General features: G+C 38.2%; 1 protein-coding gene across 5 annotated transcripts in view; it reads left to right on the top strand.

Moving 5' to 3' along the window:
- Positions 1–4,472: 4,472 nt before the first annotated feature.
- LOC108237214 (transformation/transcription domain-associated protein) overlaps positions 4,473–17,037 on the top strand; it is a 92,804-nt gene continuing 80,239 nt past the window's right edge. For 4 of the 5 annotated variants that reach the window (XM_017418500.3, XM_017418499.3, XM_017418498.3 and 1 more), the window contains exons 1-20: positions 4,473–4,540; positions 6,626–6,791; positions 7,636–7,685; positions 7,970–8,080; positions 9,520–9,624; positions 9,849–9,932; positions 10,120–10,176; positions 10,294–10,419; positions 10,895–10,972; positions 11,148–11,236; positions 11,819–11,915; positions 12,182–12,320; positions 13,932–14,010; positions 14,583–14,817; positions 14,907–15,240; positions 15,419–15,516; positions 15,630–15,824; positions 15,935–16,126; positions 16,226–16,391; positions 16,753–17,009. In XM_017418500.3, coding sequence (XP_017273989.1) covers positions 6,692–6,791; positions 7,636–7,685; positions 7,970–8,080; positions 9,520–9,624; positions 9,849–9,932; positions 10,120–10,176; positions 10,294–10,419; positions 10,895–10,972; positions 11,148–11,236; positions 11,819–11,915; positions 12,182–12,320; positions 13,932–14,010; positions 14,583–14,817; positions 14,907–15,240; positions 15,419–15,516; positions 15,630–15,824; positions 15,935–16,126; positions 16,226–16,391; positions 16,753–17,009 — 2,592 coding nt within the window. In that variant the 5' untranslated portion in view covers positions 4,473–4,540; positions 6,626–6,691. The remainder of the gene's footprint in view (positions 4,541–6,625; positions 6,792–7,635; positions 7,686–7,969; positions 8,081–9,519; positions 9,625–9,848; positions 9,933–10,119; positions 10,177–10,293; positions 10,420–10,894; positions 10,973–11,147; positions 11,237–11,818; positions 11,916–12,181; positions 12,321–13,931; positions 14,011–14,582; positions 14,818–14,906; positions 15,241–15,418; positions 15,517–15,629; positions 15,825–15,934; positions 16,127–16,225; positions 16,392–16,752; positions 17,010–17,037) is intronic. The other variant, XM_017418496.3, reaches the window with a different exon arrangement.

Below are 17,037 nucleotides of genomic sequence, written 5' to 3'. Positions count from 1 at the left end.
AAAGGCTAGTTAGAAGTTAAAAGTAGGAAACTGGAAGGTAAAAGCTAAGCTTAAAATAGCAAAAGATTAGCTAAAAGCTAAAAGTAGCAATAGGCCAGCTAAAAGCAGCAAGAGGTAAACTTAAAGCAAAAAGTCGCAAAGGCATAGCAAAAATAGTAAAAGTTTAGCTAAAAGTAGCAAAAAGCTAGCTGAAAGTAACAGAATGCTCACTAGAAGCTGAAGGTAGCTTGCAGCTAAAAGTAGCGAACCAAAAAGGTTGGTTAAAAGTTAAAAGTAGCAAAATGCTGCTAAAAAACTAAAGTATTAAAAGGCAGGCTAGAAGCTAAAAATAGCAGAATGGTAGCTAAAAACTAAAAGTAGTATACAAAGGCAAAACCAGAGCAAGTATGCTGAAGCAGATTTAAGGAGAAGACCCTTTTTGAAGGGTTTGAGATACTAATGAATTTCTGTCGGGGAAAATATTTGTAAATAAAGGTAATGATTTGAAAAGTTTTATGAAAGGTACAAAACCTAAAAGTCATAGCACCCATCTCCTGAATGAACTGAACGTTTTACTATATGAATATCTAAAATTCAAAAAGAAAAAAAAAAGAATTTGAAAAAAATAAACCCCTCAAAAAACAGGAAAACAATAGTATGAATACTGAATCAACATTCACACTATTAATAATTGGGTAAAGGTGATCTCCTTTCTGATCAGTTAGTGCCATTTTCCGGTTTCCAGTAGTTATATTTCCCTAATGAGACACATGCTGAAGAGTATACAGACCAACAATAAGTACAGAAATCATTCAGTCACGTGGGAGTTACAGTAGGAGCCCAAACACGTAATTATATTCTGTGCTCTTGCGAACACGTTCCAAATATCTACACTGAGGAGGGTCTTTAAAGGCAGAATTGCAGACATGACGACTTTCAAATGCAGGCAAGCATCTCCAATGAAGGCAAGCGGCGAGGAAACAGGATGTGGTGGCAAACAATTAGCGCCAGTTGCCCGCCTAGCTGTGAAAGGTCAATAAGGCCCGGTGTGCAGACTGGAAGACATACCACTGAGCCTTGCTTCATGCAGGCTCATGCACTTAATCACATCCGCCGTCAGAGAGATTTCATGCAGTAATAAAACAACAAAAAAGAAAAGAAAAGAAAAGAAAAAAAGAAAACTGAAACGTTGGTTTCCGAGTGATGAAATTCAAGTAATGTGTTCTTTAAAAAGAGCCAGACTCTGGTAGTTCCAGCTGATTAAAGTCAATGCATCACAGAGATACAGCATCATGACTCATGGAAGTTAAAGTACTTTAATAAACTCTACTGCTTCCNTGGGGGGGGGCAGTTTTTCTGCTTGTATGTAAAAAAACAACATTATTATCCACCACTGAAAGCTAAAAGGCGGGCAATAATGTCTGTGCAAGCGTGTGTCTTTGTCTGTTAGCAAAATACTGTAAGGGAACCATGTAACAATTTTTATGAAAACAAAGCACAACTACAGCTAATTAAAAATTTAAGTCAACCTGATTCAAGATGGCTGCCACAGGCAAATGACATCAGAAAGCCCCCCAAAAATGGCTACAATTCAACCAATTTTGAAGATAATGAGCTAAAATCTGATACAGCATATATCCCAAGCTCTAACAGATTGCACGAGAGGTCATGTAAAAACTATTTTCAAGGTTCGATCAAAGCAAACGTGAGATGTGAGTTCGAAACTCAGGCTGGACGTGCGTTCCTTCAAAGAATGCTCTTCCTTGAATTAAATACCTAAATTGCCGTGAAAATCCTCACAAAACGTTTGCGTGTCCTTCGACTGATTGAGATCATTTTGGTGGCTGAGTTCAGATTGAAGGTTGTCAACCTGATAATGAGCCCTTACTTTTAATGGCAGTGGGCAAGAACAAAAGCGCTCTTTCGTCACATCCAGTCATTTGTTGTTCTTTTTTTTGCTTCTCTTTTGGATAATTCATGCGAAATGAGGGATCCTTGCATCTTCTTGCCTCCTTCGTTTTAACCAGATCCCACAGTTTCAAAAGAAAAACAAACCCTCGGCTATTCCCAGCAGCGTTTTTCTGAGGGTTTGTTGGTGACCGACACTAAGGTCAGGCTTTACAGTGACAGCTTTTATCTACAAATGAAAGAAAAAGCAGAAAAAAAACAACAAAAAGGAAGGAGGCAAAACCTGGCAGCTGGGGACTGACCATCAACACCTTTAGTTAGTTGCACGCAGAGATTGGTAGCTCTGCAGAAACCTGCGACAGCCTCCTTTTTGATTTAATCCTGGAATATTAGGCCGTGACATCACACTTTTTTTCTGGCGCATGCGGGGGGACACACACCTGCGTGCTGGCCGCCAGCTCTTTTTTTTGTGGAAATGGAAAAACTCGGTGCTAATTACGAGAGGATCAACACTCCCTTTATAATGTTCTGTTAAGAACATATTTGCAAGGTCGAGGAGTGTAATTCTCTCTCTCTCTCTTTTTTTTTTTTGCATTTCTGGGTTATAGAGTCCATGTGCTCTTCTTTTGCAGACCTCAGAAGAGCATCTGAATNGGGGGGGATGGATGTAGATAGAGCCTTTAGATGTATGAATAGATTATGGAGTACTGCGGATGATTCAGACTCGGGCTCAATAAGGAAAGTGCACTTCTTTCTATAGAAGAAATGTTGCAGAGGTGATCGGGCTCTGTCATGGGGGCATGATCAGGCGCGGCAGTGCGCTGAGAAAAACACAAATCTAATGGACAGACGAGTGGTTTTGGAAAGCCACAGTACCAGTGTGTCATCCACTCTCTCCAGCTTAGGATAAAGCCCCCATCAGAAAAAAAGAAAAAAAAAGAAAAAGTCTACTAATGAAACAAACAGGACGGCGCAATAAGCCTGAGACAAACATCTTTTAGCAGATCATTATTACTTAGGGAACAGTGGGTGCAAAAGAGAATGAGAAAGTCACATTATATGTCAAATTATCTTTTGCATCATGTGTGACATTCACTAAAAGGAAGATCTCATTCTTTTTTTTTTGCCACTGGCCTCAGTCTATGGAAAGCTGTGAAGGAGAGAATTATGAATGAAAACCCATTAGCAAAGCTTGTGAAGAGGGGCTTCATAGATTAGATGTGATAAATAATGTTCCTCTCTTGGCCGAGCTTTATTATTACAAAGCTAATAAAACAAGTATTATCTGTGGGCCCGTCGCTAAAACCATTCTGGTCACAGCACCGATAAACACAATGTGAGGTGGAAAAAAAATGCTTTTAAGGTGATCAATGGACAATGAGGGCATCTTAAAATATCAACCTCAGGGACTGTGACCTCACGACCTCTTAGTTAACTTAAGAAAATACAATTTAATAGCACAAAGAGGCTTGTTGATAATAATTTATAATTCTAGTTATCTTTGGTTAAACATGATAAGTTGTTTTTTTTTAAGAAAAATGGCTGAAATTATGCTTAACTCTCCGTAACCCCAGACACATTTTGATGTTTATGATGAAAGTCTCATCATAAAAAAGAAAGAAAATCCAAACTCAAGCCGAAAATTTTCACTCATGATTTATTCCTTTTCTTATATCTTCTACCAAGCATCACAGAAAGTGTTTGAAACCCTTCATGCTACCATCTTACATAGCTAGTTTAAGAAAAACAGCCACTTCGAGAAAATTATTTTAAAACCTGCTCCTTTATCTTTCATATTTGATGAAACACTGGTACTATATTCATTTTTAACACTAAGTGGCAAGACATTTTTCAGACTCATGCTCAGTGGACTGCCATCTACTGGTAAAAGCAGTCCAAACCAGTGCAAACGTCATGCATATTTGGTAAAAAAATACTATACTTTTAGCTATTTATTAACCTGATTAAATACTTAAATAATACTTAAAACATACTTAAATACTTCTAAATTGAATAATACAAAAAATAAAAAAATAAATAAATCTGCAGAATGCATTATCTTATGGTATGTGTAGTAGATTTAAAAAAATATTGAAGTAATTGTTCAAACTTTGCTGTGTAAAGCACTAATTAAAAGTAAATTGAACACGATTTGAAATGACAATCGAACTCCTTGCTCATTTAAACCTGCTTATAATACATATATGTATATATAAGCTCCATGCTCTAGTGGAATAAAGCTGAGACGGCAAAAAATCTGTTTATTTACAGTATTTCTATAGTGTAATATTCATAGTAGTTGCAGCGTTCTCCTTTTTCTTTTACTGTCAAAATCCTGACAGCCCGAAGACCATCGAAAACGATGGTCTTATATCCTCTGTTTTCAGTTTGTATCAATACGCCGGTACTAGAGTAAAACATTTTAAGCAATACAAGTTTTTTTAACCACCAAACATCAACTGTTTCATCTTCCCGAGTGTAATAATGCCAATAAATTATTACTATATCGTATTTTTACTTTTATATGTAAGATATGACGAGAGACGCGCGGAGGGATATTTCACATTTATACTTGGGTGCCAAGAAGAGAGCGAGCGCGGCGGACACAGAGTACAGACTGTTTCCTGTCGGCGGCTTGGGGTATGTGCACAAGGTTAGCTTTGTCTTTTAAACTTTGCTGAAATATCAGGTGTACTCTGTAGCTTATTTGGTGCAGATTCTCTTTTTAGCATTGTTTATTAGAACCAAGGTTTTTTTTAATTTTCTGCAACCCGTACCTGATTTATCTGAAGTAGCCGGTAATGTTAAAATGCACGAGCGCTTTTTTTTTATTCTTTGAAAAAGCTAGCTTGTTTGCTAACGTTTGCCCTGTGTCCTGCAAAACATACGTGCGCAACTTTTGATGCCTTACTGAGCAGATAAATGAGCGCGTAACGCAACATGACAATTGCACCGTTCAAATGTTTCGCCGAAATGTTGTAAACGCTTAAATACTAGTGGAAGTTACAAAATTGTGCTAGCTGATGCCTGATGACATCATCACTGTGCGTCTGTTGATCAGCGTGTTGTTTTTCGATCTGTTCATTCAGGATTTTGTCCCCGTGCTTTTTTCTTTTGGTTGTGGTGAAAAGTGATACATGTAAACATAGCGGAGAACACAAATTTAGGCTGTCAAGAGAAAACAAAATTATTCTAAAAATGTTTAGTGTTGATGCAAAAACAGTAAATCTTTTTTGACTCCTTACACCTGACAATTATGCTTCTGTTATATTTATATGGTATGGACATTTGCAATAATAATTTGGGATAATATGACACACTTTTTTGTCAGGTAGCACATGCTCAGCTTTCTCAGAATTTGGTCTTTTTTTCATTGTTAGCTTTATCATCTACATGTCTATAGTCACTTGTTAGTTTGTTTTTTTTTTTTACATCTTTTTGTGGGTTCCATTTATTGTCAACTTATTGGCATCATTATCATTTGATTTAAATGAGAATTTCCTAACTGGCTTTCTACCTTACTCTGCATTACATTCATGTAAGTGATAATGACATAATGAAACTATTCTGAAAAAAATGAAAAGTTACCAAAACTCAAGGAACACATTTTTTTTATTGATTATATTAATGTTTAAATATAACTTGACATCAATTTTTCACCTGCGTGGGCCATGTGTGATAGTAAAATTGTCAGGATTTGTTTTATTTTAATGCTTGGCATTTTACTTTTAGTTCAAGTTCAAGTTTATTTATAAAGCACACAGTTAAAAAACAATTGCTTTTGGCAAATTGGTGTACACAAAACAAGGTAAGGATAAGAATAAAATACCATAAAGCTAACTAACTTTAGCTATCTTGGTTTTGGGAAATTTGTGGTGCTCTTTCATTCATTGTTCAGTGGGTGGCAGTTTATGGCAGGCCTATTCAACAAGTGCCTCGTGTTGGATACAGCCTTTTTAATACATTTCTTTGGCCCACACAAAGCTGCCATAATCCTGAGCTGCTTCTGTACATTGAGTCTCATATTAAGCTAGTGGAACTCTGCACCTGTACATCAGACAATCTTTTGGAAATCGACTGATCTGTCTAACCTGTGCAAGGTTCAGTAAGGCTTCAGTACAGACAGATAACAACAGCCAAAAGGTGCATTAAGCTAAGCTCACAGGAAGCATCAAAATGTCTCTTTCAAAGCCAAAAAGATGGAAAGTAGTAGATGGACTGAAAGTTGTGTTTTCATTATTCTGCCAGCAGCAACCATTGTTAAATGAACGTTTTGAAGAATGCACTGTGAAAAGACAATCCAAGTCAAATCGTGCCACACGTCCTGCAAGTTTTCCAGAAAAATTACTGGAACAGGGAGCTACAGAGCTGCTTGCATCTTTTCATGAGTAGCTCGGACAATAACCAAAAAAAGGCTGTTTTTTTTTTTTAGGTGAAAACTGTGAGAGACTGATTGCTTGCTGTCCTTGTTGAAAGTTTTACAAATTATTGTGTGTGGCCCTCAAACACCCAGTAATTTGTATTTACAACCCACTCGCAAATAGAGCTGTTTGACCCTGGTTTATGGGAGAACTCACCTGAGCTGCCTAAAGCGCCTCTATACTTTCCAAATATTTTCTATATACGAGAAAATGTTGCTCACTGTGGTACCTAATGTATGAGAAGCAGTTAATGCCAGTGACTGAGGGTTAGTTTTATGACTTCTGGTTTTGTGGGGTTTTTTCGTTCATTTCTGCAGCACATGAGGTTGCAGTGACCACAGACATCAGCGCAGACTGCTGCTCAGTCTGTCCCCGACGCCACAATGGCATTTGTACCCGCGCCCAGCCCCACAGTGGTGGACCAAACCACCCTGATGAAGAAGTACCTGCAGTTTGTTGCCGCGCTCACGGACACGAACACACGTAAGTTCACTAACCTGGGTGTCCTCAGATGCCTGAAAATGTCACAGGACTGCGCCAAAATAAGGTTGTTTAGGAATCACAAGGACTTTTTTAAACACATTGCTTGTATCAAGAAAAGAATTATGTTTATATTCACATTTTGTAACTGGTTTGTTACAAATTATTGTGCATAGAAATCTGCAAAACATTATTATCTGTAATTCAGAATTCAATATATGTAGTTATTAAATTACAATAATTTGGAGTTGAGGATTTTCCTTAAATCTGAGAAACATGTTCTACTTTAAAACCTGAAGAAATGATTGCATACAATAAGACCTCATGTCCACGGGTGTTTATAGGTTTTATGTTTTGTTCTATTAATGAACGACAGTGTTGTGATTTTAATGTTTTTAAATATTTGACACCGATCAGAAGTTTTATGGAGTTTGAAGGGCGATAGTAATAAAGGTTATTCAAAACAAATTACAGAAATGTTAATAGAAGGATTCACAGTAGCTGGTTTAAGAAAAGTTTATTTTAAATCACAAGTTTTATCCAACTTAAAAGATTTAACTCTGTGTCAGTGGAATAAACGCTGAATCTCTGTGCTTATGGGCAATGTGATGAGAGCGATAAGCTTTAGTCCAGTCAAAGGTACGAGTGTGTGGGAGCGCGCTTGTTTGTGCGAGTGTGTGTGAGTGTGTGTGTTTCTTGATGTACCTTTTGATTAACCTGGACGCTGAAAGTGAAACTGATAAGATCTGAGTGGCCCCGCTGAGCACGCAGAGACGGCCACGAAGAGTTGGAACTGTATCCCTCAGGCAGCTTGATTAATGGTAGCGCTCTGTCCTTCAACTTCCAGCTGATGAGACTAAGCTGAAGATGATGCAGGAGGTCAGCGAGAACTTTGAGGTGAGTTTGATGAATGCCTTTAGCTTGTGATGGAGTGGATTAATTTTCCATGTATCTGCAGATGGATTATGATACATTTTGTAGGTTTTAAGGATCCCGGTCAATACTTGGAGAAAACTCTTTAAGGGGTAATTTGAACTTGGGGAAATTACTGTTTCAGATACAATTAAATAAACATGTTGAAAATATGAAGATACTGGTAATAAGTCGGGTTTCTCTATAACATTCCTCTTCGGTTTGTGTTGTTTTATAATCTTAAAACATCTTGGACTTATCACTTTCAGAACGTTACGTCTTCGCCTCAGTACTCCACCTTCTTGGAACACATCATTCCTCGCTTCCTCACGTTCCTTCAGGATGGAGAGGTGCAGTTTCTCCAGGAAAAACCTACACAGGTATGCAGCCAAAGACAAGAGCTTGGACTTGTTTCTTTATTTGTGAAAAGTATACAACTTAATATGAGGGTTTTCCAAGTCTTAAGAAGTATGGAATAACATGAATTTTTTTTAAACATTAACATTAATTTTTCTAAAAGATTAAACAGAATTTTTTTTAAGGATTTTTTTTTGTGTATAAAGACAAAGTCAATCTGATGTTCATGTTTTGGTTCTTTGACCACATCCAACCTCAGATTTAGGATTCGGGCCATCAGTAGCTTTGGTTTTAAATTTCTGATTCAAAACTTTTAGACCACACTTGGACGTCGTATGGCTGGAGGGCCAGAAGAGGCCGTTACACCATCTGTAACTGGTCCCCGGTGTCCTTAAATTAAGTCGATGAAAACCAGCACTTTTCTGATGAAAATTTAGGCAACTGAGAAGAAAATCTAAATGAAACAATTTAGATGAATGCAGTTTTACAAATCTTTTTAGGTAAAATAGGCTGAAATGTTTTCTTTGGGGTTCCAAAAGCAGACTGAACATAAATGGTTAAAAAAAAACAAATAATATACTTCCTCTCTGCTTATTATAAGTTCACAAATATTTTATCACAAGAGAGTATCAGGGAGATTTTATTTATTTTTACCAAGAATGCTAACTTATATAACCCCACATTACTTCTAAAAGTATCACCTTAAATGGTATAAATGCAGCTCATTATCCATGTAATATAAATACATTATACAATGTTTCTGTCACAAGCAAGCCCAGTTTGAAGCTTTCAGAGTTTTTTATTTTGCTATAAATGGAAACACAGTTTTATCAAATAAACATGATTTTGTTTGGGAGAAAAAATCAACCCTTATACTTTAAACAAATAAGAAAAATTGTAAACTTTTTTCCCCCAGAAGTGTTTTACTACTGTCTGCTTTTTGTGCACAGTTTGTGGCTTTTATAGTGCCTGAAGTGTGCAGATGATAAAAGCATCATTCATAGAAAATTTTCAATGTCAGAAATAACTTTAAGACATTTAATCAGCAAATATGAGCCTGGAAAACTTGAATTTCATAATAAAAAATGAGTAGAATTCTGGTTATTATTCAAGAAAGACTTTGATCTACCTTTTAATTAATTATTTGTCATGGTCAGTGTCAATTTTATTTATACAGCATGTTTAAAAACAACAAGGTTGACCAAAGTGGTTAAAAACAAACAGGAATCAATAAAATGAGTTCAGAATGCACATCACGCATAAAAATCAACAAGTCAAATATAACAGTCTAAAAACAAAGAAAACACCACAATGTAAAAGATCTGCTGGAACTCAAACTGAACTTGAGTTAAAAGCCAACCAGTGAGTTTTCAGGCGGGTTTTAAAAGGCTGTAGTATTCGCTGCTCCTGCTGCTGGAATCCACTTTAGGCTTTAACTTGAAGGTGTTTTCTTTTTGTTCAGCAACTGAGAAAGCTGGTGCTCGAAATCATCCACCGCATCCCAACAAACGAACACCTTCGCCCACACACCAAGAACATCTTATCTGTGATGTTTCGCTTCCTGGAGGTACGAGTTCTCTTCTCTTTTTTTATTTCTTTATTTATTTTCTACGGCTGATGGTTTTGTTGCAGAACTACGTGTCGGTCGTTGTTTTGTGCTGCAAGTGTATTTGAATGTTCACTCTGATTTCTAGGGGGAAAAACAGAATAAAGGGGTACTTTTATGTTATAAATTTTAAAATGCAGGAACTGTTGTGCAAATTTATGTTTTCTCGTCATTTAATTTCACAGATTGAAAGTGAGGAAAATGTGCTGATTTGCCTTCGAATCATTATCGAGCTGCACAAACAGTTTCGCCCTCCAATCTCTCAGGAGGTGAGCATCTCCGGATCAGTTGTTTTAGGATTCTTAGAAACTGTGGAAAAATAAATCCTGATTTTTAATATCCTTCCTTTGTTATTACACCACTGTGCTGATTCCTGTATGACTCTATTTACCAAAATATTATTGGAAATCATGCTAGAGAGTTTTCAACTCGTTTTCTTTATTTGTTTCCTGTCAGATTCACCACTTTCTGGACTTTGTGAAGCAGATTTACAAAGATCTTTCGAAAGTTGTTGTAAGTACAGCTCCAGACCTTCTGGCTTTTCACACATCTGATCTTTCATTTTACTTTTGTCTGTGTTAAATCATCTCCTTGTCACCTCTCTTCCTTACTTGCCTTTTCTCCCTTCAGGCCAGGTACTTCGAGAATCCACAGGTGATAGCTGAAAACACGGTGCCCTCACCTGACATGGTGGGGATGATCACGTCGGTCCTGGTTAAGACCGCACCTGAGAGGGAGGACAGCGAAACCCGAACAGTAAGCTGCCGATCAGCTCGTGGGAGATTAAAGCTCCTGTGTTGTTTAAACCTCACTCTGTGTGCGTCTTTGCGCTACAGCCTGAAACCACTGGATGGCAGTGTTGCAGCGTTCTGTGACAATAACAAGAGACAACGAACCTTACAGTTATTTAAATATAAAATCAATAAAAACACACCATGATTGTTTTTATAATAACCATTGAGCGGTGGGAAGAAAAGTGTAACACCAAGCAGCTCTCATCTCAGTGTTAACTAAACGTTTATTAAACCACACTTAGTCTGAATAATGCTGTTTGGAAAAACATAAAATCTTGAAGAAAAGCAGCTTTTGTTTCTTTTCTTTTTGTGTTTAGTTCTGTTTTACGTGGCAGTTTCGTGTTTCCTGAAACAAGCTGTATATTCAGTAGTTCTGTTCTGTTTCATTTTATTTTAGTGTTCTCATTAGGTTCTCTCCTTTTTGTTTCTGCCTCAAGCACACCATCATCCCTCGAGGGTCGTTGTCTCTCAAGGTTCTGGCTGAGCTGCCCATCATCGTGGTGCTGATGTATCAAGTAAGTGAAGCAGTTGCAGACTCGTCTTTTCACCTTGTCACCTTGGAAACGCGCTTCACACTGAAGACGAAAGCAAAGAAAAGGCCCATATGTAAAATCTAACGGATTAGATTTGAGCTGTAATAACATCTTGGAAGCACTGTCTTTTATTAACTGAGCTTGTTTGTTCTTGCAGCTGTACAAACTGAACATCCATAACGTGGTGTCAGAGTTTGTGCCTCTCATCATGAACACCATCATGCTCCAGGTGTCTCCCCAGGCCAGGTAAAACACAGCTACGTGTCCGGAAACGCTCCTGTTTCAGGATATGTTTAAGTGCATCTTTGAAGGAGGTGGGGGTGGGAAAAATCATTTTCACTTTACAGAATTTGAAATGGGTTTGGGCATGTTAAAGAGAATTGATTTTTTTTCTTTATTGTATTTATTTTTTGTTCTCCCCCGGTCTAAATTTGTTGATGGCTCGGCTCTGCACTTTTCCCGTTGAAGCTGGAGTTAAAATCCATTTGGGAAAGTTAAAATTGGCTTAGCAGGAGGTGAAGCCTCTCAGGGTAGGAGGAGAAGGTTGTGTTAAGCATTTTGAACAGGAAGGAAATGGTGCAGAGTTAATTTAGAAAAAAAAAATATATATATTGGATCAGTTTTCTGGCAAGTGTAGAGAAGGATTCTTCTACATCCAGTAATAACTGTGACATAAACCAACCTATGTAGAATTGACTCCCACATGTATACACACAATTTTACCAGCTGTAATTGCCAATACTGCAGGTTTGCAGTATAATTACCAACATCATTATTGTCTCTCAGGCCACAAAGTGTTTATTTGGATGTTAATTGTTTCCTCTGTAGGCAACACAAACTGTTTAACAAGGAGCTGTATGCAGACTTCATTGCTGCTCAAATCAAGACTCTGTCGTTTCTGGCCTACATCATCCGAATCTACCAGGTACCAGATTTACAGCCATTTTATTTGTATTCATTTATTAGTTAAAAAATAACCATATTTTCACATTTATTTTCAGAGCTTATGTCCTGGAAGATCTGAATTTGAAGCAAATATGTATATATTTTTTTTGTTACAAAAAATTAATTCTCTAATTTAAAAAGAAAGTTTTTTTTCGCCTAAGCGTTTACTTCCACAGCTGGCCTCAGAACACGTTTTTTAAAAAAAAGGAATAAATAATTAAGGGCTCTTTTGTGTAATTGTGTTAGGATATGGTCGGGAAGTACTCTCAACAGTTGGTGAAGGGCATGCTGCAGCTTCTCTCCAACTGTCCCTCTGAGACGGCTCACCTCCGCAAAGAGCTGCTCATCGCCGCCAAGCACATCCTCACCACTGACCTGCGCAGCCGTACGTGCACACACACACACATATTCTCACACAAATACATGTAAATTAGCACGACATGTGATTTCACACCAGAACGGTAGTGTGAAATCTGTTTTTTGCTGGGGTTTTTTATGATAAACATGTTTGTTTTTTTGTCAGTGAAAGCTCCCAAAACTTCAAGACATTTTTTTTTATATGCTCCTATTAGTAAGAACATTTGCATACTGGATTTTTGCCAAAAAGGTTTTTTTTTTTTTTTTACATTTGTGGGAAAAATGAGTCTTATCCTTGCTGTTAGACTGTGTGTGTAGAAACTTTGTGCTGATTGCAAGACGTGATTAAATGAAAAGAAAAAGCTCAAATATTTGTGAGTAAAGTTTTAAAAAGTGACTTTTATTTTTAGATAATTTGCAAGTCACGTGACACTGTTGAGATGCAAGAAAAAAATGTGATAAAACGATTTAAACACATTTTGGTTTTTAGATTATTATCTTTTTTTCTGTCTGAAGGGTTAATACAAAAAGCTAAAGTTAATCTGAACTTGAATTTTCAGCAAAATGAAGAGTATATTTTCTTTTTTTTATGTGAAGTGTGATTTGTTGTTATTTCCAACAAAGTTTAGAGCTTTAGACTTTACACACTAACTTATAAATACTTAAATGCTGACGGATCCAAAGTGGAAAACTGTTTTTCAGCAGCAGGTGTAATGGGAAAGGATCGATGCGGACTTCGCATTTCAGGCCCCGTGTTCTGTTTTTACAAGCGAAGCCCATGTTTTGCTTCCCGTCAATACACAGAAAACGCCAAACAACAGAGCTTTTCATTCAAGATACATGCCTTCAGCTGCTGACGTTATTTTAAGACCGAGTGTGATTTAGAGAAACTGGAGCTTTGAGTTTAAATGTCGTTTTTGCGTCGGGTTAAGTATCTTTGGTCATGAAAACGCAGACAGTGCTGCTAAGTGAGCCCTTAATGCAGCGCTCTTTCCATTTCAAGTTCCTGCCTCAGACCTCAGACCTTTACTGACATCTTATATCTGTAGTAAGTGGCACACTGAATGGGATGAATGTATTTAAAGCAAACTGCCTGAAATTAACTCTGTTGCCAATAAGAGACCAGTTTTCTTTCCAAACTAGGGATGATAAAGTAGCTTATAAAAGAAGTTGTGCTGGTCACTCTAGGCTCACACATGTGTTTTTATTAAAAGGTGATGCCTTTATTGTGACGTGTCTTTGTCAGTGAAACATGTTTCACTTTCCTGATCTGCTTTGAGTACCACAAGGTGACATTTTTACTTCCAAAACATCATGTTTTAAATAAGGTTTTACCCTAGAAAGTTGTTGACCTTTTAGCAAAAAATGATTTAAAAACATTTTTTAATAATATGTAATTATTTTCAAAATTTCTTGTTTTAAATAAGATGTTTTTGTTTATTACATTTTGTTGCCATAATATAGCCATTGTTGCTAATGTGGTATTAAATCAAATCTGTATTAATACTACTGACTTATAAATAAATAATAAATACACTTTTAAGGTTTTTCTCCTCTTTTCTTTCATCCATAAACGTTTTCTCCAAATACTTTAAATTGTACTGTAACATTGTACTTTTTATTTATTTATTTTTTTTAGAGTTCATTCCTTGTATGGACAAACTTTTCGATGAATCCATTCTGATCGGCTCTGGTTACACCGCTCGGGAGACTCTCAGGTAAGTTCTCCGTATACTATCTCTCACAATCCTTAGGACTCCTTAGTGTCAGCACAGGTTTGTTGTCATGGTTGATTTCTCCAGCACATGCATGCGGTGTTAAATGTCCCATCATGTTAATCTGTGGCAGAAATTGTCAGGAAAGCTGATGTTAACGCTGCGGGACAGATTGCGCTGTCGAGCTCTGATCTCCGTAGGGCAGGCTGCCCGCCCGTCCGCCCGTCCTCCTTTAGTTTGAGTCTAAATCCACCTTGACCCCTTCCCAGTTGCCAGAACAGCTCACCTCATCAACAAAATAACTGTCGTTTCACATTAGAACTGCGTAGGAAACAAGACGTTGGATGAAATCTGGCAGGACTATCAGTGCCTTTTATTATCTCACATTTTCCCGCCCTCTCCCCTTTGCTGTAGCAGCGTCTGTAAAACTACACCCTCATTGATTTCTATTTTTTGTGCCTTTAGGAAAAAGTCTTTCCACTGAAGCAAAGTCTTTTGTTCTGAAATTATATGATTGTAATTCTGCTTCAAGTTTACCAACTCCCATCTTTTTTTTTTTTTTTTTCTTCCCCCAGACCCTTGGCCTACAGCACGCTGGCAGATCTGGTTCACCACGTTCGCCAGAACCTGCCCCTGACAGATTTATCTCTAGCTGTGCAGCTCTTCGCTAAGAACATTGATGATGAGTCGCTTCCCAGTAACATCCAGACCATGTCCTGCAAGCTGCTTCTCAACCTGGTGGACTGTATCCGCTCAAAGTCGGAGCAGGAAAATGGGAACGGACGGGACATTCTGATGAGGATGCTGGAGGTAACTGTCACAGACTCGGTGCAAAAAAAAAAAACATTCTTACAAAGATATTGATGAAAAATGTTGACTCTTTCTATATTTTTAAACAGGTGTTTGTGTTGAAGTTTCACACCATTGCACGCTATCAGCTTGTCTCCATCTTTAAAAAATGCAAACCTCAGTCAGAGATGGGTATGGTTGACCCCGGGGTGTTGCCCGGGGTTCCCGCCACGCCCACGCCTTCCACCACCCCTGCCCTTCCGCCACCCGCTCCTCCGACGCCCGTTGCGGCTCCGCCTCCGGCCCCAGCAACGCCCTTTGATCGATCTGACAAGGAGGACAAACAGACGTTTCAGGTGTCGGACTGTCGCAGCCTAGTCAAGACCTTGGTGTGTGGAGTGAAGACGATCACTTGGGGCATCACTTCTTGCAAAGCTCCTGGAGGTGAGGAAAACATTTTTGCTGTTTGTTCGGTGCATAAATGTGATTTGTTGATTAAATCATGTAAAACTTTCAGAATATTAACATTTGAATGCATAAATATCCATGATTTGATGAGACTTTGTAATAGTCTGAATACATTGTTTAATTCCCTGCTTTTTATTGTGATTTTCTTTTTCAGAGGCTCAGTTTATTCCTAACAAGCAACTCCAGCCAAAAGAGACTCAAATCTACATTAAACTGGTCAAATATGCCATGCAGGCTTTGGACATCTACCAGGTAATGACACCATCTGGGATGTCTGAACTTATTTTTGCTGGAAACTTTGTGTCAAGCAGGTTGCTTTGAGCTGTGTGTATTTCTGTTGATTTTTCTTTTATATACTAAAAAAGGTTCAGGTTGCCAATAACCAGCAGACATACATCAGAGTGGCCAACTGCCAGACGGTCCGCATGAAGGAGGAGAAAGAAGTTCTGGAGCATTTCGCCGGGGTCTTCACCATGATGAACCCGCTCACCTTCAAGGAGATTTTCCAGACAACTGTGCCATACATGGTGGAGAGGATTTCCAAGAACTATGCATTGCAGGTGAATATAGGAAAAAAAATACTTTTTTCAAATGAAGGGTGACATATTTTCTTAAAATTGCAAATGTAAATACCTAATGATTCTTAAGATCATGTATTTATTTTTGCTAGATTGTGGCAAACTCCTTCCTGGCCAACCTCTCAACATCAGCTCTGTTCGCTACCATCCTGGTAGAGTATCTTCTTGAAAGGCTGCCAGAGATGGGCTCCAATGTTGAGCTCTCAAACCTTTACCTCAAGCTCTTTAAACTGGTCTTTGGCTCAGTGTCGTTGTTTGCTGCTGAGAATGAGCAGATGCTCAAGGTAATTTATCATTTTCATTTCACAATAATAATAATACTATTAATAATAAATATCTCTGTGAGCCTTTTAACTCTAAAACTCTGTTCTATTTTTCCTCAGCCACACCTTCACAAGATAGTGAACAGCTCCATGGAGCTGGCACAGTCTGCGAAGGAGCCCTACAACTACTTCCTGCTTCTCCGGGCTCTCTTCCGCTCCATTGGTGGAGGCAGCCACGACCTCCTCTACCAGGAGTTTTTACCTCTTCTCCCTAATCTGCTGCAAGGTGCAACCTCTCGGGCCATTAATCTGATATGTTTGACAATTACAGATTAACAATGAATTTTCATCTTTATTATAATTGTGGCCTAGATTAATTTATTGAAAATTTGTGCCTCACTAAGAGAATATAAAGCTCAAGTGGTACTGAAAGGGGCTGAGATTTTGCGCAAGAGAAATGTAAAAGCAGCAAAACATCTACACTTTAGTTCAAAAACATTTTTTAAAATGAGAATCAAACAGTTGTCAAAAACAATCTTGATCTCAGTATTAAAGAAATTATAATCTTTTAGGTCGTTTGTGGAAAGGCATACTGTAAAATGTTTTTTTTGGTAACAAAATCTCTAACGTATTCCCACTTCTGTTAGGTCTGAACATGCTTCAAAGTGGCCTCCACAAGCAGCACATGAAGGACCTGTTTGTGGAGTTGTGCTTGACGGTGCCGGTGCGTCTCAGCTCCTTGCTGCCGTACCTACCCATGCTCATGGATCCACTGGTTTCTGCGCTCAACGGCTCTCAGACTCTCGTCAGCCAGGGCCTCCGTACCCTGGAGCTGTGCGTGGACAACCTGCAGCCCGACTTTCTCTACGACCACATCCAGCCTGTCAGGGCTGAACTCATGCAGGTGGGAGGTCATTGATGTAGTGGTCATT

This window comes from Kryptolebias marmoratus, linkage group LG17 (genome assembly GCF_001649575.2).
Source record: "Kryptolebias marmoratus isolate JLee-2015 linkage group LG17, ASM164957v2, whole genome shotgun sequence".
Classification (NCBI taxonomy): domain Eukaryota; kingdom Metazoa; phylum Chordata; class Actinopteri; order Cyprinodontiformes; family Rivulidae; genus Kryptolebias; species Kryptolebias marmoratus.
The sequence above is the reverse complement of the archived record's forward strand: the minus strand, read 5'-3'. Positions and strand labels throughout refer to the sequence as shown.